At 36.7% G+C, this 24,530-nt stretch overlaps 1 protein-coding gene across 3 annotated transcripts in view; it reads left to right on the top strand.

The window, feature by feature from the left end:
* The window catches only part of SV2C (synaptic vesicle glycoprotein 2C), a 101,537-nt gene that overhangs the window by 32,703 nt on the left and 44,304 nt on the right, over window positions 1–24,530 (top strand). For all 3 annotated transcript variants that reach the window (XM_429151.8, XM_046905608.1, XM_046905609.1), the window contains 2 exons: window positions 11,991–12,171; window positions 20,588–20,739. In XM_429151.8, coding sequence (XP_429151.3) covers window positions 11,991–12,171; window positions 20,588–20,739 — 333 coding nt within the window. The remainder of the gene's footprint in view (window positions 1–11,990; window positions 12,172–20,587; window positions 20,740–24,530) is intronic.

The raw sequence follows: 24,530 nt of genomic DNA, 5'->3' as shown, positions 1-24,530 counted from the left end.
CTCAAGGCTGAACAGACCCAGCTCATCCAGCCTGTCCTCACAGGGGAGATGCTCCTGGCCTTTTATCATCTTCGTGGCCCTCCACTGGACTCTCTCCAGGAGAACCATGTCTTTTTTGTACCAGAGAGCCCAGAACTAGATACAGTATTCCAGGTGAGGCCTGACCAGGGCAGAGTAGAGGGGGAGGATCACCTCCCTTGATCTGATGGCCACTGTCCTTTTAATGCACCCCAGGATCTTGGCCACCAGGGCACACTGCTGGCTTGTTGCCAACCTGTTGTCCACCAGGACCCCAGGTCCCCCTCTGCAGAGCTCCTCTCCAGCTGGTCATGCCCCAACCTGTACTGATACTTGCAATTATTCCTTTCCAGATGCAAGACTCTACACTTGCTTTTGTTAAACCTCATCTGCTTTCCTGCTGCTCAGCTGCCCAGTCTGTCCAGGTCTTGCTGAATGGCAGTATAGCCTTCTGGTGTGTCAGACACTCCTCCCTGCTTTGTATCATCGGTGTAGTTGCTGAGGGTGGACACTATCCCCTCGTCGAGGTCATCAGTGAAGATACTGAGCAAGACCGGACCCAGGACTGACCCCTAGGGAACACCACTAGTCACGAGTCTTCAACACCAATCACCACCCTCTGAGCTCAGCCAGTCAGTCAGTTCTCAACCCACCTCATCATCCGCTCATCTATCCCACGCTTTCTCAGCTTCATTATCAGGATGTCGTGTGAGACAGTATCAAAGACCTTGCTGAAGTCAAAGTAGACAACAGCAACTGTTCTCCCCCCATCTACCCTGCTGATACGAATTCTGCATCTTGTATCAAATTTTAAGCTCTGAAATGAAAGGGAGGACTCATGAGCTCTCCAGCAAGAAGACAAAATATTTTTACAAAGACTGTGTTAATGAACCTCATTAAGATGTAGAACAAACATGATTTAATGGCTTTTTGTCACGTCTGAGTAAACTTTTTCCAATGCATTTTACCTATGGGCTTAATCAATCAGGTATTTTAGAAGCTTTCAAACTTTCTTACTGACCATTTTATATCATACTATCAGTATTTCAACTATTGGGAGCCACTTGAATGCTAAGATGTGTCAGATTTGAATAAGCTACTTATCCTAGAGCTTTGGTTTGTTTATATGAATGTACTGCCTGCAGTTAACTTTTTCCCCCTACTCTGACTGCATTTTAATCCAGACATAATTCTTTCACTGTGATTGGCACATCTATTCTCACTGTATGTACCTGTGTCCTTTGAAACAGTAGTTTGGTTTAATTTCGAATGCATGGACAATTGCTGCTTACATAGCTAATGCAGAATCAAAGTCACTATAATAGAAATGTACAAATATTTAAATGAAGAAGTGATACTGAGCTACTACTAAAATAGATAAATGAATATGACAAGCTGGTATTTTTTAAACTATTCATGCAAGTACTTGTTTAACAGTAGTCATAATGGTGGTTAGTAGTCTTTCCAGGATGCTATTATTTAATCACATATTTGAAAGTTTATTTTTTCATTCATTCTTAAGCATTTTTCAACATGTTACATTCACCTTTCAAATGCAAGGTTTTGCACTACAGGCACTACAAGTTAACAGGACACACTGTGTCTGGAAGGAATGAATCACAGATATGCTATGTGACTGAAACTTTGATTAACTTTTTCATTGAAGAATCTCAGATTTTACATTTTGTCCAACTTTTCTTACTACTCGAACTTCTAGATGGGAAAGAAAATAAACTGTTGTCTTCTTCCCTACCTCTGACTGTACAATGGTCATGGAATTGTTCCCTAGCACTCTTAAACTGGTCGCCTTTTTAGCCAGTATCTTCTAATCTTTGATCCACTTAGTGGAAAATATAAGAGGCTTTGATGACACATTTTATATGTTAGATTATTCTAGCTTATCTTAACAAGTAAACTTTTCTAGGATAAATGTGTAATGAACGGAGTTAAAAAAACAGTCTTAAAAAAAACAGTTTATGAGGCTGACAGAAGTTTGTTCTTTCAGGATGGTAGAAAGATAGGATGGCAATACAAACTAGGGAAGTTAAGAAATGGTGATGATATCAGCTTTACATATATAAGGTTCTACATTCCCAAGGACAGCCAACTATAGTCAATTTGAAAGCTTCATGTCGCATCAGCCAGACAGATAATATTTGCTATCTACTGGTTAGCAGTGCAGAGCCTTGCCTGGGCTTAAGAGATGAACTTAACATTTTGCGCTCATGCACTTCCCGCAGCATCTGACAACAGACTTGGCCTTCCTCACTTAATGCACAACAGCACGTGACTGAGAAAGGAAACTCCCTTAGCTGACAGTCCCACTTCTTTCTGATTTCCAACTTCTGGGAAGAGTTTTTATGTGGCATTTGTCAGACTTTGTTTCCATGGTGCACGAGTACTTTCCTGATATCCTGGAGCTCAGGGTGTCAGGGTTGGTTGGTTCTGAAGTTGCCATGAGCAAGTCTTCTTAAATGGAGATTGTGAACAGATGTATACAGTCACCTAAACAGTTTTCCATGCAGAAAATATAACTCTGCCCACTGGCACCATCATAAATTAGTAATTAAATAAGCCTGTTAATGAAAAAGCATCAGCAGGGATATGGGTATCCCACAGGGAATTATCCTGATCTGTTATTTATCAGCCTGGTTTTGTTAATCTATTTCTCTGATGGTGTGTGGGGAAGCACGAAGAAGTGTGATCATTAGCAATGGGAGTTCCCTTTTTCACTCTTGTGCTGGTTGTGTGAGGTGAGGGAAAACTTGTTTCATGTCAGAGGCTGTGAGAGATGTTTCAGACGCTTGGTAATTCTCGTGACTGGCTCCTGATAAAAGTGAATCTAATTCAAGTCTCTAATTCAGTGTCTTGGTTCTTTTCTTTGTTGATTTGTTTTGCTTTTTGAAGCCAATGGAAGTCAGAATTTTCCAGGTTTATGGTATTTGTCTATTTTTTGGCTTTGTGTCTCCTCCCTTCACCTTTTCACTGCATTATAAAGAAGAGGTGATAACAGCCACTACAAGATGGAGGAAAATAAAAAAAGTTGGTTTGTCCCATTTACAAGGAAAAAAAGTTTGCACAGTACTAGAACATAGCTGTTGATTAAATGCTGAAGAAGTAAACATCTGTTAGTTTTATTGTTGCATAGATCCCTTTGCTAGAAGTGTAATCTTACTGATTAGTTCTTTGATCTGTTGTGTTAAATTCTCCTGTAAGTATAGAGATATATATACATATTTTGTAGCTTGTTACTTTTGTTATAGTTCAGCACTAATTAAAAGTTAGTGATATTTATAGACTCTGCTCTGAGTCAGAAGCAGGACTAGGCAAGTAAGGAATTAACATTCAGGCAATAAAACTTGTAGCCAAAATGAACGGTTTTGATATGAAATGAGATGATTAATGCAGATGACTGCTGTGTGGACAATTTAAAGCTTTAGTGAAAATTATTCCTTTTTTTTTTTTTTTTTACTTTGAAATTTAATTAATCCTAGCACATCACTCAGCAAGTGCTGTGCACCGTTCAATGACACGCAGCATTTATAATCATTCTGATTCTCGGGATTTCCATGGAAGTGCATTTCAAATTGCGAAGTCACAGTAATTTCTGGCATGACAGGGTCAATTCAGAGCTGGGTGAAGAGTGCACCGAATTTAGCATCTAAATCTGAGAAGAGCAAAATCCAGAGGAACCTCTGTAGTCACAGGGGAAGACAACCAGGAATTAGGGGTATTAGGTTAGCTAAACTTAACTGGATGTGTTTTATCTGAGGCTTGTCTGTTAGGATTTTCTTCCTAATGCCAGAAGGAATGATCGGATCACAGGAGAAGATAGCACGAAAATCATATGTTCAGTTATAGCACCTAGAGAATCTGTCAACAGCCTCACATCAACATGTGGGATTACCCAAGTTTTTGCTAAAAATGCGTTCTACATATTGATATTGGTAACAACCATATTTTAAAAATGCTGTGTATATAGGAAGAAAAATACCAAATATTGTCTGCTTCTTACAGGCCTGTGTTGCTAAATTTAAGTGCTGATTAATTATTTATGCTGTGACAACCAAGGAAGTACTGCATTGGTCTTTTTATCTGTAATGCATTATTGATTTATCTAGACAAGCAAGAGTAGTATAAAATAGCAGTGTGCACTGCTGTTTGCTACAATGATCACTACCAGTACTCAGTCTGAAAATGATTCTAATGAAGAAAATGGAATAACTTTGACCTGCTTTTTCTTCTGAGAAAATTGTTACAGAATAAATTAAATTGTACTGACATCAGGTAGTAGTTTGTACTTTTTTAATAATTTGTTACTGACATGACAACATTCATGAAACAGAAGTGATAAAGATGATCTAATGCAAAGGTATTGGATTACCATGCTCTCAGTTTTGCCCCCTTATCAGAAAATACAGCTGTGAAGAAAATTCTCTGTTCACTGAATAATCTGTTACCTGTCACGACATCTGTAATTACTAAGCTTCTATGCATTTATTAGTATATCTAATTTAGATCTGAAGAAATGCAGGAATAGTTATTCTTCTAGTCATTGCATTGTTTTAATTAAAAGAATTTATGAGTACATAGGAAACTCATCTGTGAAGACACTGCATATATATATACTTGTGTATATATATATATAAAAATCAGCACACTTCTGCAAATTTTGGTATACAATGAAGTAACAGTCCCTAGAATTGTATGGAGAGATAATAGCATACAGAGCCTTTAACCAGTGTCAACAACACAGAAGTATACAAATGTAAACTAACAGACAACATAAAGATTCAAAGCTAAATCATATTGTTTGCACTTAATACACACACAAACATACACACACAAAAAAGAAAAAAGAAAAAAAAAAAGAAAAAGGAAAATAAAGCCTCATAAGCCTAATGAGAGGGAATAGGGAAATGAAATGCTATTTTTACATTCTGGAATGAAACTTAGCCTTAGACCTCAAACATTTCAGGTTGCAAAGCTCACACCCTAGATACATGAAGTAAGTAAACTGTGAACATGTGAGGCCCATAAATTTAATATAAACATGCCAGTGAAAACCAGCAAATAATAGCTGAATAACATTTCTGCAAGTGATCGATATGGGACATTTGATTTGCACACGAGTAGTACTTCTGATAGAACACTAGAAAAGCTATGGCAAAACCTTTCCATCTACAGATTTTCACCTCTGTAATCCCTCCCAGAGCTGACATAGGCTGGTATAGATCTGACGTGGAAATACACAAAAGTTGTATTTCTGGACAATCTGTGGTTGTTTGTTTTTTTGTGTGTGTGTGTGTCTGTGGAGACTACAGATTTGTCCTCACTTATTCTTTCCTCCCAGCTAACAAAATTGTCTTCCTGCCTTAGCTTTGAACTTTGTAAGCACACCATTGGGTGACAAGCTTGGGTAGCTGTGCTGTGATACCACTTTTATCTTAGTCTCAGCATCATGGAATGGAATGGAACGGAATGGAACGGTATGGAACGTAATGGAATAGTCCAACTGCCTGACCCCTTCAGGGTGAACCAAAAGTTACAGCGTGTTGTTGAGGACATTTTACAACTGCCTCTTGACCACTGACAAGCACGGAACATCAACCACATCTCTTGGAACACTGTTCCAATGTTTGACCAAAATTTTAGATCAAATCTGACCTAAAATTTTCATTCATCAAATTTTGTCTTCTGTTACATACTATCTGCCTTCTGAGTATGCCATGAGTCCCATTCACTTACAGTCAGTTGTCTTCATACGTTTTGAGGTTTCTTAGTGTGTTACTGACAACCTCTTTCCAATTTAGTATTCTGGCAAATTTGGAGTTGATCCTTTTGAAAGTGAAAAAAATATGGAAACAATGTCACTTTTCTTGGTTTTGTTTTGCTTTGCTTTGCCTGTTTGTTTTAAATTTCTATTCAATATATTGCATTTTTTTTCACTGCCACATCGATGTTCAGTAGTCATGGAGCTTCTTTTTCCTTCTCTTTAAAGGTATAGTACTTGGGTATCTCATGACAATTTTCCTTTGATTAAATTGGCCATCAAATTATGATTGTCACAACATTACAGACCTCTATGCTCTGAGTTTTCTGGTTTGCTTATCATGTTGTTTTCTGTTTTGGTTTTTTTTTTTTTTTCCCCTGGTAACTTAGAGACTGCAAATAGCTTTGCAGATAGAATTATTGAGATACTTTTTTTTTTTCTTTTTCCCATTTGCACTGGTCAGCTGAGTGTGATCTTTCCTTTGCTCAAATTTGCTTTCAGTTCCATTTTCCCAACTTTCATGGTTGAGTTCCTGTATCAAATATTGCAGTTCGTCTTTACAGGCTGAGAACAGGATCGTTTTGTCTGTGAACCAGATACATTTCAGATATGGTTCACTTGATTTCAATTTATGTGAAATTCCTGAGTTGGTACCAGACTGAATGCCTTCAGATGTTTTGTAGGTACTTTCAAAAATGGCATAAGAAGATTCTCTGTACTTCTTTTCCTCTTTTTTGTTGATACAGTAGAGGGACAATTTGTCTTATAAGCATGAGTTCTTTTCCTATATAAATACTGTGGAAACAGACATTTGAAAATTAATAAACAACTTTACAAATGATTTGGATGAAATAGTATTTCTGAGTTTTATTGCTTAGTGAAACCTTTGATGTTTCTACATTGACCAAAATATTTCAGAAGAGAAGATGAAGTTGTCTTTTCTTGATGTCACTGGCATTTAGCATCTTCCTTTCTCAGTGAAAGTGAAAATGTCCTTTTTTATAGCCTGTGAAGGATATCCGTCATGTTTTCTGGATTACATGATAAAACAAACAAAAAATCATAAATGCTATATTCTGTTCTGCAAAGTTTTGCCACCATTCAAAAATTAACCATATAGGTTACTGAGCTGTGAGTCACACTCAAAGGTCCAAGAATCGCTGCAGTATCACTGACATTTCATAAACTTTTATAATGAGACTGAAGAGATTTGGTGTTCATTTTAAAATGGCTTTATGCCTTTCATATGTTTAAACAGATAAACTGTGTTACTACAGTCGTTATTAAAATAATTCTAATAATGGTTAAGATGGAATTGACTGTTTGTAGACACATACTAAGTAGAATAACAAAAAGCTTCAAAATGAATATGTAATTAAGCATCTGCACTGGATAGTAAGAAACTGCATAATCCATGAACTATACAGGTGGTTTTAGACTTGCAAAGACAATGGCTCTAAGAAATGGAGATCTTTTACTAATTCTAAAGTAATTACAGTTTTCTTATGTTTGTCCTCATCTTAATGAAAGAGTGTTTGCTTTAATTAGCTCCCATTATGAAAATCTAATTAGATGCTATATTTGATTGAAGAAAATTTTTGTACTGGCTGCAATTCTTTTCAGTTTTTCTGATCAAAGAAATTACTGATAGATAATAACTCTATCTGTGAAAGATTATAACCTTTAATCTCTTGGCATACTGCTTATCTGAGTGAAAACAAAGATAAACCAGGATATTCTTGCTCATGTTATTTATACGTATTCAAGTTCTCCACTGTAAGCTATTATACTCTGAACAATAATGTATAGGAAGATCTCTGGAAAAATAAGAACACTGACTAAAGTACAGTATAATTCTTATAAAATAAGCAAAATGAATTATCATACTAAGTAATTTATTTTAACAGATGCTTACACTGTCCCTTCTAACAACAGAGCCTCAGAATAAAAATAAACTTCTAGAAAACTTTATGCATGGGCAATTGGCTGCTCTGTTGAAAGACAGCTCCCCATATGAAAAGGAAACATTTGTATATTTTATACATTTGTCCAATGGGAAAAATCATTGAAGCATATAGAAGTTCTGCTGTTGGAGGAAGATACAGGTTTTTACAGCTTGATTGAAGAATATTCGTCTTAGTATGGAATGCTTCTTTTTATCTGCCACGTGTCTTCTCAGTAACTTTCCACCAGATGATGGAGTTTTTTGAGATTACTCCTTACTTCATGGGGAAAATGAAAACGTATGATGGGTGTCACTAGTTTCTTTGTATTTTAAAATGAACTTTATTATTTTTAAAATATGTTTCTATACTCATACTAGATGCAAAAACAGTGTGCCTCCTGCTACTATGAACTAACTTCTTTAGAGGAGCTTTCTTTTAGGCTGGTGTACCTGAAGGAAAATGAAATGCAGCTAGTTTTCTAATGAGTAGTAGATGCTGAGAAAGAGGAAAAACCTGCCTCAAGATGTCATGTGACACTAAGACCTGAATACATATACATATGCCCATAGAATTACTGTTTTTATGACAACTACTTGTTTTAAAAGTTAATGGCAAACAAGAAGATAGTTAATTTTTACCTATTTACTGTTACTAATTACTGCAATATGCAAAATGTAACATGCAATTTATGAAAAGTGTACAAAATAAATACAGATTCTATGATTCTACAGTCGATAGGATAATTTAACTTTTATTTTAACATTTAATGTTTTTGAGGAGAATTTGATGTTTCTGTACAGCATGAGAAATGTAGCTACCCAGTAAGATTAAAATTACATGCATAAATCTCTTCAGAGATATCAGTGCAAATATATGTCTAAATATTTGACTGGCTTACTATGAGTATTTCTGATATTTGATTGAAGACTGGGAAAGCCGATGGCATGCAAGTATGTGATATGAAGTAATAAAGAATTTAAGAGTATGAATCAGATATATCAGTACATATCAGAACTTTAGTTGCCTTTTGAAATTGATCTGCTCTCAGTGCAGCCATTGAACTATTTTTGCTAAGTTCTTTCAATTATATTTATGCATAAGTGCCAGCTCTGCTGGATATAATTTCTAAACTACTTATGAGCACTGATCCACGTGAAGTGTGGTAGAGTAGTCCTGCCCACAGGAGAGATACTATAGTAGTTGAAGTATGTCAAGTCCTTCCACTAAATTTTGTGTCTCTAGCACCAGAAAAATGTATATGTGCTTGTATGTGCTTAGTACCTTAGTATCTGATGAGAATGAAGAACCCGATGAAGATCTGCTGTCAAACCCCATTAACTAGGGAGAATACTGTCATGTCTCTGTCCTTCGTGGACTAAACTACCAAATTAAAGAGAACAAAGGTATTTTATGATTTCAGCAAATTCTGAACTTATCATAGAGTGATAGAATGCCTTGGATTGAAATGGACCTTAAGGATCATCTAGTTCCAACCCCCCTGCCATGTGCAAGGCAGCCACCCACGAGATCAGGGTGCCCAGGGCCCCATCCAACCTGGTTTTGAATGACTCCAGGGATGGGGCATCCACAGCTTCTCAGGGCAGCTGTGCCAGTGCCTCACCACCTCAAAGTTTACCTATATTCTCATTAGTACGCCTTGATTAAGAAAAACTAAGGTCATAGTGACAGTAAAAAAGTGTCCACCAATAAAAGGTCTTTTGAGAAGACATATGACTGCTGTTCTTAAGGAACTTACTGGTCTTGCAAGAGTAAAAAAATGCTTCTGTGATCATCAACAGTGGATCCATCATGTGATCCTTAGGGACTTAAGGAGAAGACAGTCTAGAAATACACTCTTCTTATTTTTTGTATTGGCTGAAACAACAGCTGAATGCAAAAGTGATAGCTGTTTTCCTCTGTTTCAAAGATTCCACTTTGAGTGATGGATATTCATTTGGTCCAGACAACCAAAGCAGGTAGAATTCATTATCTGAATTACAGATTTTGTTAGGCTGACTTAATTTAAGTTGAACAGACCAAATAGGAACAGACAAAAAAAATAATCCGCTCTGGTTACTGCTTCTGTATACAAAATTCATATATACATACATAAATATATGTGGGTTTATATTACCGTTGGAGGCACAGTTTAGAAGTTATTTGAATTATACAGAGAATGAAAAAATACAAAGGATAGAAATTTGGTCTCTGTTTTTAAGTATTAATTCTATTAGTATTTTGATGCATGGTGAATGTTTCATGCTTATTCATATTTCTGAATTACTATGCCTACCTGCTACTCAGAACAGTATTCCATGTACTTTCTTGACTAGATAGACTGCATGAACCTCTTACAGATTAAATTTAGAAGAATTTTCTCTATGTGGTTTTACAAATCCTTCACGGTAACTTATAGTTCAAAATGTAAAATTAGGGCTCAGAGACAGCATCAGAAGTTGCTTACTCAGTGGAGACCTCGAATTTACAAGAAACTAGCGGATACTAATCATCTTTATACTACTGTTTTCTATGTACTACTTGAAATAAAAATAACATAATTATTATTACCAAAAATTTTAAAATGCAAGGAAGGAAAATGCAAGAAATTGTAGTCCAACACTTGCATCACTTGCATTCCACTGAAGTAGCCACTGTGAATGTATATGCAGGTTTATAGTTGTCATAGATGTAGTAGAAACAACACATTAACCTACTGAAATACAACTGCATCATGCCAATATAAACATAACAATGTGTGTTACATTGAGTGCTTTAAAATGATGCCTCATAAGAAAGTAGCACAGTGTGTACACTGTGCGTACAAAACACGAGGAGGTGCAGGTACATTTTAGGATGCATGAGACCCTTCAGAGGTTAGTACTTCAGATGTAATATATGGAATTCCAAGTGTCAAAGTACCAACGAGAAACCTCTGTCTATGTTAATATTCAGCTTAAAAAGACCAAATATTTATTTTTTCCATTTTCCTTCCCTTCTAGCTACTTTCTGCAGGGCAGAGGTGATTCTTTTGGAGTCCAGAACTTTACGCAATAGTAACTGAAGCCAAACAGAGCTTACGGTCAGTTCTTACGGCTGACCGAAAAGAGACACGAGACAAGGCATCCCCATTGCTTTAGCTGCTTCCGGCTACTTTACATTTAAATTCTTCTTACAAGATGGTAGCAACCATTAGATAGATAAAACACTATCTGGGAAGCTCAGCGAAAAAGTAGGTAGAATAAGAAATAGTACATATATCTAACAAAATACAAGTCTGGTTGTATCTGCCCAAAGTTTGGGAACTTCTTCTGACGCTCTGCTTGGTGTGCTGTGCTTTCTCTTCCACTGTGCCATAGAAGGTTCATCTCTAGAAATTAAATAGTGTATACTTAACATGCTAAGAAATTGATGGTCAGATGGTTCAGGTTTTTATTCTCTATGGGAAACAATTTTGCTTTGAAAATCACACAAACTTTACAAAAAAAGTGACCTCAAAATAAGAAATCTCCATCTCATTCAAGTGTATTTAGCTAAATGGTAATGTGTCTGTGTAAAATTATTTGAAAACAAAACTGTTCCAATGTTTTCCTGTTTGTTGTTGTTGTTGTTTCTATATATACAGGACACTGCCTTTTTGAATAAGGTTGCACAGAGAAGCAAGAGGGAAAAAAAGATCAAGCTGGATATCTTCAGTTCTTTAAATCTCAAATGGAAAGTGTGTGTTGTTCCATAATCAGCTTCTTTTAGACTTAGCACGTTTTACTCCGAGTGATTAATCCCCTACTGAATTATATTCAGGAAATATTCAAACAATTTATTTCTGTTGGGGAGGTTTAATTTTTGAAGTTTGAATGCAGTTTATTATTGAGGAAATGGTAGCATTCTTTCTCCAATTTACTCTTATTTGACTGTATCTTAATTGTTTTAGCTAGAGGCACCTTATTTAGTAATTAAATTAAGCTTCAGTGTGTCTACTAGCTGATGACGCAGACACAATAGGACACAAATGTACTTAGTTCTCCCTAGGTATATTTGCAAAGCTATGCATACAATTTCTACCCACTGAAAAAGGAGAAATTAATCTCTGTGCTTCTTAATTGGTAAACATAGGAGACTGCTGAAAGCAAATCATTCAAATACGTATAACTATTTTGGTGTGGTCAATTGTGCTCAGTTATGTAGCTCACAAAACAACATTTTTTTTTCTTCTTCTTTCTTTTTTCTTTTTTCTTTTTCTTTTGTGTGTATTGCAGGTAGCATAGTGTACCTTGGGATGATGGTGGGGGCATTCTTCTGGGGAGGCTTGGCAGACAAGGTGGGAAGGAGACAGTCACTCCTGATATGCATGTCTGTCAATGGATTCTTTGCCTTCCTTTCATCATTTGTCCAGGGGTATGGCTTCTTCCTCTTCTGTCGTTTGTTTTCTGGATTTGGGTAAGCTCCTCTGGTTTTGTTCATTTCTACAATTGTGTGTGTTAATAAAACTTTCCTGTTTACAAAATTTCATTATTTAATGTAGGAATACAGTCTATGTCAGGAGCAAGAGAATTAATCAATGTGGCTATTACAATTCTAAATAAACCTGAAGGGATAAGATAATGATTTCAGAGGAAAGACATAATCTGAAAAAAGTAAAATTTTCTGTTCTTACTTTGCAACAGACTTAGCTTATGAACTTGATGAACTTATTTTGTGTCCCAGCCTCTCTATGTATTGCCTGTTCAGTATGCAATATAACACACTTCTCACAAATGTACTTTAAGATTTCGTTAGTATTTGCAATGCTGCTAAAGTCCTTGTGTGCATAATGTTGTTTATAACACCACTGCAGTCAAGACTGTCAAATGAATATGGAGATCTTGGAGCAACAAGATCTTTATCTTCTTTACAGAAAAAAAAAAGGTTTGTAGGTCTGTATTTGCTTTACTTTTATTTTAATTTAAATAATTTCTCAATTGGTGAAAATTCTTCAGATATTGTTCACAGTCCATTAAATGTATAATTTTAAACCTACACACGCTGAGATTGAGATCTCAAAGTATGTTAGGATAGGGTTTCCACCTTAATTATACCTCCATTGCACTCTGAATAAAAAACTCATTCTCTAAAAAATGTTAGAAAAAAATAAAACAAAATTCCCATCCACTTTCCTACATTTTCCCTTTCGTAGATCACTGAGAAAGATGAGAAAGATTCATGGCACTTCCCATTTGCTAGTTTCTTTGAAGAAAATATTTCTATCTAAAAGAACCCTCTTCCTCTCCTTCAGCTCCATTTTATCCTAGATATTTGCCACCATAAAAACCGTAAGATTTCTTGAATCTGTCCTTCACACTTTCAAGATGAGAGAGGTTCCTTTTTCTTCTATGAGAACATAGTTTTTCCATCAGTTTACATTTTTGGAGCTCATCTTTTTTAGAATGTTCATCTGCTCACTTACTTTCAGAAGGAAGCTTACTTTTCACTTACCAGAGCTACTCAAGCTGGTATTTGTGTCACATCTGGTTTTCAGAGAATCATCATAGAACAATCATAGAATCATAGAATGACTTGGGTTGGAAGGGACCTCAAGGATTATCAAGTTTCAAAGCTTCTGCCACAGGCAGGGCTGCCAGCAACTAGGTTAAGTTCTAGATCAAATTGCTCAGGGTACCATCCAGTCTTGCCTTAAACACCTCCAGGGATGCAGCATCCACAACCTATCTGGGCAGCCTGTGCCAATGTCTCAACACCCACTCACGGAAAAACTTTCCCCTGACATTTAATCTAAATCTCCCTTCCTTTAGTTTAAAACAATTCCCCCTTTTCCTATCACTATCTGCCCTTATAAAAAGTTGATTTCCCTCATGTTTATGAACTCTCTTTAAATACTGGAAGGCCACAGTGAGGTCTCCCCGCAACCTTCCCTTTTCCAGACTGAACAGTCCCAGTTCCTTCAGCCTGTCTTCTTAGCAGAGGTGCTCAAGACCTTGGATCATCCCCAGGGCACACCTCTGGACCTTCTCCAACAGTTCCACATCCTTCCTGTGTTGGGGGCTCCCAGCTTGGACGCAGTACTCCAGATGGGTCCTCACAAGGACAGAATAGAGGCAGACAATCACCTCCCTCTCCCTGCTGGCCACACCTCTTCGGATGCAGCCCAGGATACCATTGGCCTTCCAGGCTGCAAGCGCACACTGTTTCCTCCTGTTAAGTTTTACATCTACCAGGACCCCTAAGTCCTTCTCAGCAGGGCTACTCTCAATTTATTCTCACAGTTTGTATACATATCTGGGATTATGCCAACCTAAGTACAAAGCTTTGCACTTCGCTCTCTTAAACCTCATTATTTTTCCCTCTTTTTTTTTTTTTTAATTCCTCTTTGGATATGATCCTACATTGAGGGGAGCTGTAATAGCAACAGACACATCACATGTGGAGCACCAGGAAACATGGGAGAAGCTGGAATGTTCCTGCTGCAGGGACAAAAAAGTAAAATCTTCCACTTATACTCAGCAGGGCATAAATATACTCACTGTTAGAGCACACATCTTACAGTTCTCTGTTTCCAGATACTTGTCATCAATCATTGCATTAGAAGACACAGTCTTTTCAGTATCATTCATTGAAGAACTTCCATATATTTGTGCTAGCTTTTATGCCATATCTTCTTGCACAGTCTGAATTTACTTATAGTGTCTGAATTAAATCTTGAGAGTTTATTACATTCTTCACTACACCCCACGTCTTGCTTGCATGAAAAGAAAGCTTTGTCAGTTGAACAGGAATATAAATTCAACTTCAATTCTCTTGATAACTTTTTCACATTTCCAAAGGTCCTGCCTTTGGAACCTAGATGTCAGTTCCCCTTTCCTAATGAATGACATTAAATATAAAACACTGTACTCCATGGAAGGGGCTTTGTTCCAGCCATGTATTAAATAACCTGAATATGAAATACAGATAACTTTAAGCAAAGAATGGAATGTTATATTTTAGAGGCAAAAGAATATTGCTTCACGGACTGGGAAAAAAGCTGAAGAGTCAGAGAGTTATCTGGGAAATTTCTGATAACTAAAAGTCATTGAAATATTGAGAAGTATTCATGAGATATAAAATTTACTCGGCGTATCAAGTTTAAACTAAGTTTCTTCTGAAAATATGAAAATATATGAAGAATTATGATCAATAATAACAGTATCTGATAGAATATTTTACTTATGGAAAATACTGTGAAACTGATTTTTCTCAGATTCTCTTGCAGTCAAAACATATTTATAAAAGTGAACTGTTAAAAAAAAAAACACCCTTCTGATCATGTTTTTGCATCTGAAAAACATATAAATATCGAAAATTTTGCATTGCTGAAAACCGAATGGCGTGGAATAAAAACAGTATAAATAGTACTAAGATACTGCTGAGTAAAAGGCACTGAGAGATATGAAATCTGAAAGGTGGATTTAAGCTAATGAAAAGAATAAAGAAGTGCTGAATAGACTACAAAATCATTTCCTTTTATGAAAAATAATATAATAACTGTGATCCCTCCATTGATTAATCCAAAATCCATACTCAAAAGGAAATTGAATCCCAATGCCAGATAAAGCTCTAGGAGTGCTTTCAACATGGTTTCCTACTAAAAAGTTTTCTCCAGTAGCAGAACATGACTTATGATATCACTGCTAACTTGAATGAAGGAGGATTTGTTGCTTATTAACTCCGCCACTAGGAAACATTAATCTCAGTTAGAGAATTTTATCTAGCCTCTGTTACAGAAAGTTGGATCTTTTTCATCTAGTTTCTAGCTCACTGTTTTTGATACTTTTGGATAACTTCAGATGTGGCTTTTCTAAATCCAACACCTCATTCTTAAAAATGCACTTTTTTTTTTTTTTTTTTTTTTTTAATTAGCCTATGCTAGGGTTGCGTTGAAGTAAACAGAGATGATGCAATCTGGGAAAATATATCGTGCTTATCCAGCCCAAATATGCTTCTAAAAGTAATCAAAGTTTTCATGTAGTATAAAGGTAACTGAAATAAATATGTATTCTGAGACTAACTACACTTCAGAAATTATTCAGACAACCCTAGATTGATTATTTTTCATGAAGGAAATGTGAAAAGTTAAACAAATGTGTCTTAGTTTACAGGCTATACATTATGTCCAGACTACAGAGATTTCTTGTAAATTGCCCAGACCAAAAGTTTCACTAAATCTCTCCTGAAGATCCACAGAAATATTAGGAAACATGGCTTAGATGTGGTCAACTTATGCAACTAAAAACCCGTCACTGCCTGAGAATGAGAGTCTTTCTCAGTGTGAACTATCATATAGTATTTATTTTTGGAAAGATGTTAAACACCCTTTTAGACATCTTTTGTAGCTGCTCCTCAGAAAACATCTCCACAAGGCTACCTGCAGAATTCTTTCCACATGACCAGCATCTAACATAAAGTACTGGTGTACTGGTGTAAATGTACTGGTGTACTGGTGTACTGGTGTAAATGTATTAATATTAAACTCATTGTTTAGAATAGATTGTCATCAAACCCTTCACACCTTTTGGGGGACAACAGTTACAAAAAAATTTAAAAAAACTGAGGATGAAGTTTATTTTAACTAGCATGTTGGGGGTGATGGGCCATGTAAATCCAACCAAATGGTTATTTACCACCATTTTTTTCATTACGTATAGTGGCAAGAAACTTATACTTCCCTATATCACCATATTCTGAATGACCAAGGCAGGAAGGTAAGGTCTATATACACAAGGTCTTCCAAAATTTTCCAGCAGATTTATGGGCCCTGTGAACACAATGCAGTTGCGCAGCACAAGTACGCAAGCTGTTGCCTTCAAGACCCTGAGATCTCAACCAACAGGCTGCTTGTATAATTGTGTGCCAGCAGTATTCATTATTACGTTGTAGCTATCTTTTGTATCTTCATGCTCATTTGCTCTATTTCTTTCTCACATGTCTTCTACCCTTTTGCAATCCTTCTGCCTCTAATTTATCTGCAACCTCCAGCTGCCTCCCACCCATGGCTATCAGAAGGTGTACACTGAGCGCTAATGAACAGCTCGGCAGGTGACTGGCTTCAGAGTAGCTAGTGTATGCCAAAAGGACTGATATACTTCTCAGGCAAGCCAAGAAAGCAGTTGGCCAGGTTTGAGCTTTTCAAATAGCTCTGGTCCCAGGCCTTTCTTCTTCAGATGTGAGTAAAAGCTGACTAATGCAAACCTGACCCAGCAGGGAGAAAAGTGGTTTGTTGTGTGAGGAGAAGACAAGATAGTGATGGGAAAGGAAATTATACAAAAGGGAGAGAAAGACTGGAAGACTGATACACAGAAGCAAGGTAGAGAGCCTATAGAACATACAATCCTAAAGAGAAGGCAAAAATTTGAAAAGAGGAATGAAAGAGAGAGAAAATCAGATATGCAAAAGACCAGGACTTCATAAACTCATAGAAAACCCAAGTTGGAAGAGTCTTTGAAAGGAAGAGTCTTTGAAAGACCATTGCATCCAACCTTCCACTGGAAAACGGAGACTAGATGATGTACACCCTGTCCAACCACATTTTGAAAGTCTCTGTTGAAAGGAATTCTGTCACACCAGTAGGGAAATTGCACTATTTGTTTCATTGTAAAAAATGTCTTTTTTACATCATGGTGAAACCTTTCCCCGTGCAACTTGTACTCATTGTCCCTTGTGTTCTCCATGTGAAGGGAGAGTCTCCTTTCTTTTATTAGCCACCCTTCAATAGTGGAAATACTGTAATAGGTCATACCTGAACCTGTTTTTCTCCAGAGTGAAATAACTGCTTCAGCCTTTCCTCATAGAGCTGATTCTCCAGGTCTTTGATCATCTGTATAGCCCTCCTCTACCCACTCTCCAGACTGTGTCTGGGGTCCAGAACTCCAGTTGTGGCCTGTGGGATGATCACATCTCTATGACTGCTTTTGTGCTTTTCAGTGCTGGCAACTTATCTGACATATCTAGCTGATCAAGTACTGCAAGAGAACTCTTTGTAGTTATATGCTTGTATTTCACATCAGATTTGTCTTAACTCTTTCTACTGATGTTGAAAAAATCGACCAATTAATTATTTACTCATCAGTTTTCATCAGAACTGACAGTATTTTAGAGTTCTGTAAATAATCACATAAGACTATCTCAGAGATTCTTGCTATTATTAACATATGGACCATATGTGTATCTGGAAGTCATCTTCTCTAGGATACACAGCCCAAAGAAGCACTTTGTAAAATTAACAACAACCTATGATCTATACCATGCTGCTGTTTTATAGGGCATTATCCATCAGTTCACAAGGTGAACGAGTTGATCTTGCTGCTTGTTCTCACATATTTTGCTGATCTAAAGGATGTTCTAGAAGGAAAACAAGCAAAGATGTTTTTAATTGAATTTGTGCAAGTGGGAGTAAAAAACTATTAAGAAGAGGAAAAAGTAGGTGCGAGTGGAGAAAAGCAGGTGATGGGCTGCTTCCAAGTATTGGAAGCAGAATAGTGAATGTGTTTTCAACTCTTGGACTTAGTAAGTCATCAGTAATAAGGTGAAAGCTTGCAAAATACCAACATACACAGAAACAGTCTTTGAGCCTTAATCTTCTCCAGATTTGAAAGCGAAAAAAACAAGATCCAAAAAACCAAGATCAAGAGAAGAACACCATCCTGCTTTGTGCATTTAGTGTTTTTCAGTGGTTTTGTTGTTGCTGTTGTTTTTGTTGTTTTTTTCCTAATTATCTCTATTCCTATGTGCCTATATTTCCTCTATTCAAAGAGGCATTTCAAGCCTCTTTGGCTAGTGAATGTGCAAATAAAAAAAGGCTCCCTGAAGCCAGAGGCTCCTGAATGCCTCGCCTAAATGTTGTTTTCATTTATCCTAGCTCTCACACTGAGCAGTTGCCAAAATCTGTTGTGACAAATCACAGCTAGGAAGATAGGTTAGCAGGCATTTATCACCTTTGCTTGTGACAGCAAAAAAATGCAAATGTGCCTTAGTTTATTATTTGTTTCACTAAATTCTACTCTCCTGTGGTGTGTCATTTAAATCTCCTCTTGATTGTCCCCTCCTCATAATTTCACAGAAAATTATGAACAGAAAGCATTCAGAAATAACACTATAAAGCCATGGCTTTCAGTGTGGATGATTTTTTCTGAGATCAGAAATGGAATTAATTTAGTTTCTTATTCGTGTATTGTCACTTCCCCCTGGATAACTGTTAACTTTTCTGAAATTAAAAAACAACTAACTGTAAAACTTACAAACAAACAAACAAAAACAACAAGAAAGAACCCACACCATGGTCAGAATGTTGGATGCTGAGGAAGGAATACTGTGGGAATGCAGTTCAGTGCTGTTACTGATCCCTGGAGAGTAAGAAGCTATTACTGTAAGCCACTTAAACCTTGGGAAAAGGAGAGCCCGCAGGCCCTAGAACAGCACTGAGGTGGCAGGGCATACCCATTACAGCAAAATGAGCCATGATTCTTCTCTTCACCATATTGCTTCCGCCATTCCTCACCCCAAGCTTGCAGGATAACCTCCTAGGGCAATAGCCCCCACAGCCTGTGAGAAGACAATACCCTGGCAAAATATTTTAAGTGTTTTTAACCATGAAAATAATATGAGGTACCATCCACCTCTTTGTAAAACTTGCAAGGAATGTTAGATCTAACTGTCCCAGCAATGGTACATTAATTTTAAAGGTAAGAGTTGACTGGCAGTACTTTGTCAAGAGCTACCCAGAAGGAAGTGATAGAATAGCATATAACTGCTCAACGCAGTATTTCATTGCTATACCAGAATATGTCTTAAAGGAAACAGCATTGACATGGAATTGATTTGTATTAGGATTGAAATTCCATTTCTGTATTCATGTGTTCCTTTCTAGTATTTGTTTTAATCTGTTGTAAGATCCTTGGTTTTGCTCCCAGTTTACCTGTCATCGAAATGACAGCATAAATACACATTTATCTTTAAAGTTGAGTTAAAAAATTGAACAATGCAAGACATTGCTTCTTGTAAGGATGTGATCGGTTATGTTAGAATATATCTTCAAACTGCACGTATTTTCTTCAGCAGGAAATTACAGCCTACAAGGACTTGTTCTGTGTAGTGAAGAGGTAAAAACAGTAAAAGATTACCTGGAACTTGCTACTGAAAAAGATACATAATTGAGTTACACCAAGTTTTGCAAAACCAAATTGAGGTCTTTTTCTTTTTTCCCAGCTGACCTTTAGATGCTGTATATTTTTACTGTATTAAAAACTGCAAATATGATATGATGCATAGACTTTTCCATTACAAAAATTATGTAGAAAGCAAGCGCGAGCTTAGCAAATTACATCTTCTTAAATAGGAATGTAATAAAAGGTATTAATAGTATAGTTGTCATTTAGTCACTTCCTGGTTGCCTAAATCGTGGATTGAAGACTTAGAGAAATGCCTGTTATTCTCTGGGAAAATTACTAACTTTTTCAGTAAAACGGAGCATGTTTTGACTCTTGACAATAGATGGCCACGATTACAGGATTTTCCTGAAAGTTAGCACCTTGTGCTGGTTTCTGTTCCAAAGGCCAGCACATTGGCAATCCTTTTGAATCACTGAACATACTGATGTGTTTTCATCACATTTACTGATACAGTTTTCAAGGTAATCTTTGATGAAAGTTGCATCCAAACTGGTGAAAGTGTATTGTTCTCCAGTACATGCTGCAATTAAAAAAAATACAACCTTGCTATAAATCTGCTTGCAGTTTAGGTTTTAAATGACACTAACTATGACCTAGCTGTCACTATAACTAGCTGTTACTTTCTCCCTTTATACATGGTATATATTTCCTTTTAGGATTGGTGGAGCTGTGCCAACAGTCTTCTCCTATTTTTCGGAAGTGCTTGCTCGGGAGAAACGAGGTGAACACCTGAGTTGGCTCTGTATGTTTTGGATGATTGGTGGTATCTACGCTTCTGCAATGGCTTGGGCAATCATTCCTCATTATGGTAAGGAAAACACCTCCTTGTGAGTTCTCCCTCTCCTAATAAAATAGTAAAGCTTCTAAAATATAACTTAAATGTGCCAGTTCTCAAAATAATTATTCTGCTGTTATAAAAAAAGATCTTTCTTCTGGGGGAAGTGAGGAGAATAGATCATACCCTAAATAACAATACATTACAAAGTACAAATTAGCAAATACCCATGCCTACTCAGATTCTTTAGATTTCTGGAAACTTGGACAAATAGAAATGTAGCCAGTATTACCATTGAAACTGGAGAAAACAGCTGATACGGAGTATTGCTTCAGAGAAAGTATCTTTTGAAGTGCTGAATGTCATATTTCTGATAGCTTTTTTGTTTGTTAGTTTGGACCAGACAGAATCTCTATTACACTCTCTTAAGAAAGAAGAATTAAGATTGTCTTAATGTTTGTGGTGGTAGCTGTGAATGTAAGGCTGTGTTGAATGTTTTGTTCTTAACATACCTATATGGTGATGTAGAAATAAGAGTGGATCACAATGAAATGGAGTGCACTTAAATATGGTTGGGATGAGTAAGGGGAAATATGACAGAAAGCTTGCAGTGGCTGAAATTACGTGAATATAAACTACTTTGTGGAAGAACTCTTTACTACCTTGACATGATTAAGCATCAAGTGGAGGTAGAGGATCTATTCAGTCTCCTGCTTCTGCCTTTTAGAAGAGCTAAGTTCTCACAGTTCTTCGGGGTTGTTGGGAATTCTCAGTGGTTTTTAAAAATCAGGCTTTGTAAGCACTTCTCACTGGCATTCTTCAAGACAAGTAGAGCAACTCTGTGAGCTAGCTGGCGTGCAGAGCAGTTTTCTTAAGCCAGGCAGTGACATTTATCGAAATTGGATTGTGCAGGGGAGGAAAAAAATTAGGAGCTTTGCCCAGAGTGATTGGAACATTTAGCGGACACTCGGGCCCAGAAATGAATTATAACCACGCAGACCAATCAAATACATAGACTCTTGCACTAAAATTAATTTTAGACTGTACGTGCAGCCAGAATCTCTGTCCTTAACCTTGGCTTTTGGCTTTGGATTGCTGAAATCAGAGAAGAATCTTTACTAGCAAGACACAGTGCTTACACATAAAGTTGGTGTTTTTTTTTTTTTTTTTTTTTTTTTGATTAGTAAATTGTTCTGGGTGCCAATTTTTCTTTTTTCTTTTTTTTTTTTCATTTCTTAATGCATTTTTATTTTCCTTACCATTCAGTGAAAAATACAAACACTGTTTTAAATAGGCTGTCTAATTTCACTGTAGATTTCATGACTCGATAACCTTCACTGAAATGCTTTCAAAAATGTTACAGGGCAGTGTATCTCAATGAATAACAATACACATCCCTATAGTAAAACAATGGCACTGGAGGGAATTGTTTTCTTCTTTCTTCAGCAGCAGAAGAATACCAATAACAAAAAGTCATGCTGCTCTTTTTCAGTTTTGTGTGTGGTAGACTTCTGCAAAAGCATATAGGAAATCACTTAAGACAGAAGAATGTAAAAAACATTTTTAAAAGACAGTGCTCTTCAGCTATAGCCATGCAAATTACTCTCTTTGCAGTATAGTAAGCAAAGTCATATTAAGCAAAGCCAAAGTGAGGGTGAAAAAGGAAGCTGCAAATAGCAGGTGCAATTCTTTCTCATAGGAAAAGAAGAAGGTTTATACACCATTCTGGAGAATCTAAGCAAAATATGTTTATGAGTTTGGATGAGGTCCTTCAATTGTCTTTACTGTAAATTAGACTGTGCACTATCTTGTCAAGTATAAAGCCTTTGTTTTACTGCCTGGAACAAGAGTGGTGCTACTCTGCTGAGTGTCAGATTGAAGATGCTTCATTTTTGCGATCACGATGTGCTGAGCTCATAGGCACTGCAGAGTACATCCAGGTCAAATACTGCTCTGATACAGGGGAGTGTGTGTTCACAAAGCACTGTATCCTTCTGCAAACACTCCTGGTCAGGTTAATGCTGTCTCTAATCTCTGCATCGTTTGTATCACTTGCATGCTTGAGGACTCCTGTAGAGCAACTTTCTCTTTTAGGATTTCTGTGTGGTTTTCTTTTGAATTGTTTTGATAGAATGAGGCAAAGATGGATCTTCTCCAAATCAGCTTCAGTCCTTCTCATTAATCACATCTCCACTGACCAGTAAGCAGGACGTAATTATAAGCAAAGCATTCAGACACTTCTAAGGACTATTTATACACTGTATAGGAATTTCCGAGCTCTCTGCTTCTCGTCTGAGGAATAAACACTGTCCATTTTTCCTATCTGAACACTGAAATTGCTCAAAGGCAGGGCATGAAGTTGCAGCTATTGAAAAGCAATAAACTGCCTTTGAGTATAGTAAAATTATTCTTAAATGGACAGAAAAATAGCAGACCAGCAGCACTGAGTCATCTTCTCGATATATTTTTTTTGTCAGTTTTACAGTAGTATTCCTTTCTTTCCCACTGATTCTTATATAAGACATTTTAAAAGGTCCTAGATTCACAGCTGGTATATATTATCTACCTCCAAGACGATAGTGAACCTATACCACTTCAGCTGTTCAAGATTTAGCTCTATCTTTTCCTGATAAAATGAAATCTAAGTTTGGTACATGTAACAGTTTATCTGTTTCTGTTCAAGCAGCACAGGAATGTCTGAAACCAGAGAGACATTATAAAACACAAAATATAGGGAAGCTAACAGTTGCCTTGGCATCTGTGTGTTGTTAAGAGAGGAATCAGGGTGACGTAGTGCTGCAGTGACCACACACTGAAAGATTAATTTCATCTGGAAGGCAAGCAAGTTCCAGAGATTCTTTAAGTCTAGCTGTTGGCTTCTGTTTAAAATTTGAAAATGGATGCAGATTTGTTCAGAGCTCCTTACAGAGGAGCTGAGGTCATGGAGAAGCTATTAGAAGAAACATCTGCAGACAAATGCTTCTAATTGCAGTCAATTAACAAAATCCCAGACCAGGCTGCTGTGAATAAATGGCTTTATGCAGTACTTCAGTCAGGCTCGATAGGAAGGATAATTACCATTTTATAAACCATTTTGCAAGTGCAACTTTAAATTTAGCATAATATTTCAAGGTGGATTACTTCAAAGACCGTCAAATGCATCAAATGTGTATCACAGTATTCTTTAACAGACTCATTTCTCAAACAATGAAAAATCTTAACAGTGAGAAATTACATTTCAGTGCAAAATCTTGATAGTGATATATTACCTTTTCATTTCACTAAATTTATGTCTTTGTTCAAGGATAGGAATGAAAAGGACTCACCCAACATTTTTAGCCATTTTACCACTTTATTTCTAAAAGTTGCAAAGTTACCGAATATACAAAATATTGCCTTCTATACACTGTGTTATTTTTAAGAAGAGCCTGGAATTTTATTGTTCCAGATCTCAAAGCTAAAAATGAAGGGGCGCTAGTTAAAGATTTCCATTTATTAATACTTTTTGTTTTGGTACTCCGTGTAGTTTTTTTGTTTTGCATATATGAGTTATCCAATTGTTTTCAGGCTGCATAGACAGCAGAAATATTCCCTAGATTCTTTTTGCTTAACAACAAACAGATATTAACCTCAATGATTTACCAATCTTACTGATCTGATGAGAAGTTGAGTGTGGGATGTAAACGAATTTAGAATGCTAAAGAGGAGAAGTGGAGAGGACAGGGAGTCTGGTCAGGACGGTGGAAATACTGAGGCTTCTGCATGTAAACTGCAGTTGGATCTCAAGCTTGAGAGAAAAGAACCGTGTACAGCAACTGAAAGGC

This window comes from Gallus gallus, chromosome Z (assembly GCF_016699485.2).
Source record: "Gallus gallus isolate bGalGal1 chromosome Z, bGalGal1.mat.broiler.GRCg7b, whole genome shotgun sequence".
In the NCBI taxonomy this organism is placed as follows: Eukaryota; Metazoa; Chordata; class Aves; order Galliformes; family Phasianidae; genus Gallus; species Gallus gallus.
Note: the sequence above shows the minus strand (reverse complement) of the source record. Positions and strands in the feature narration are given on the sequence as shown.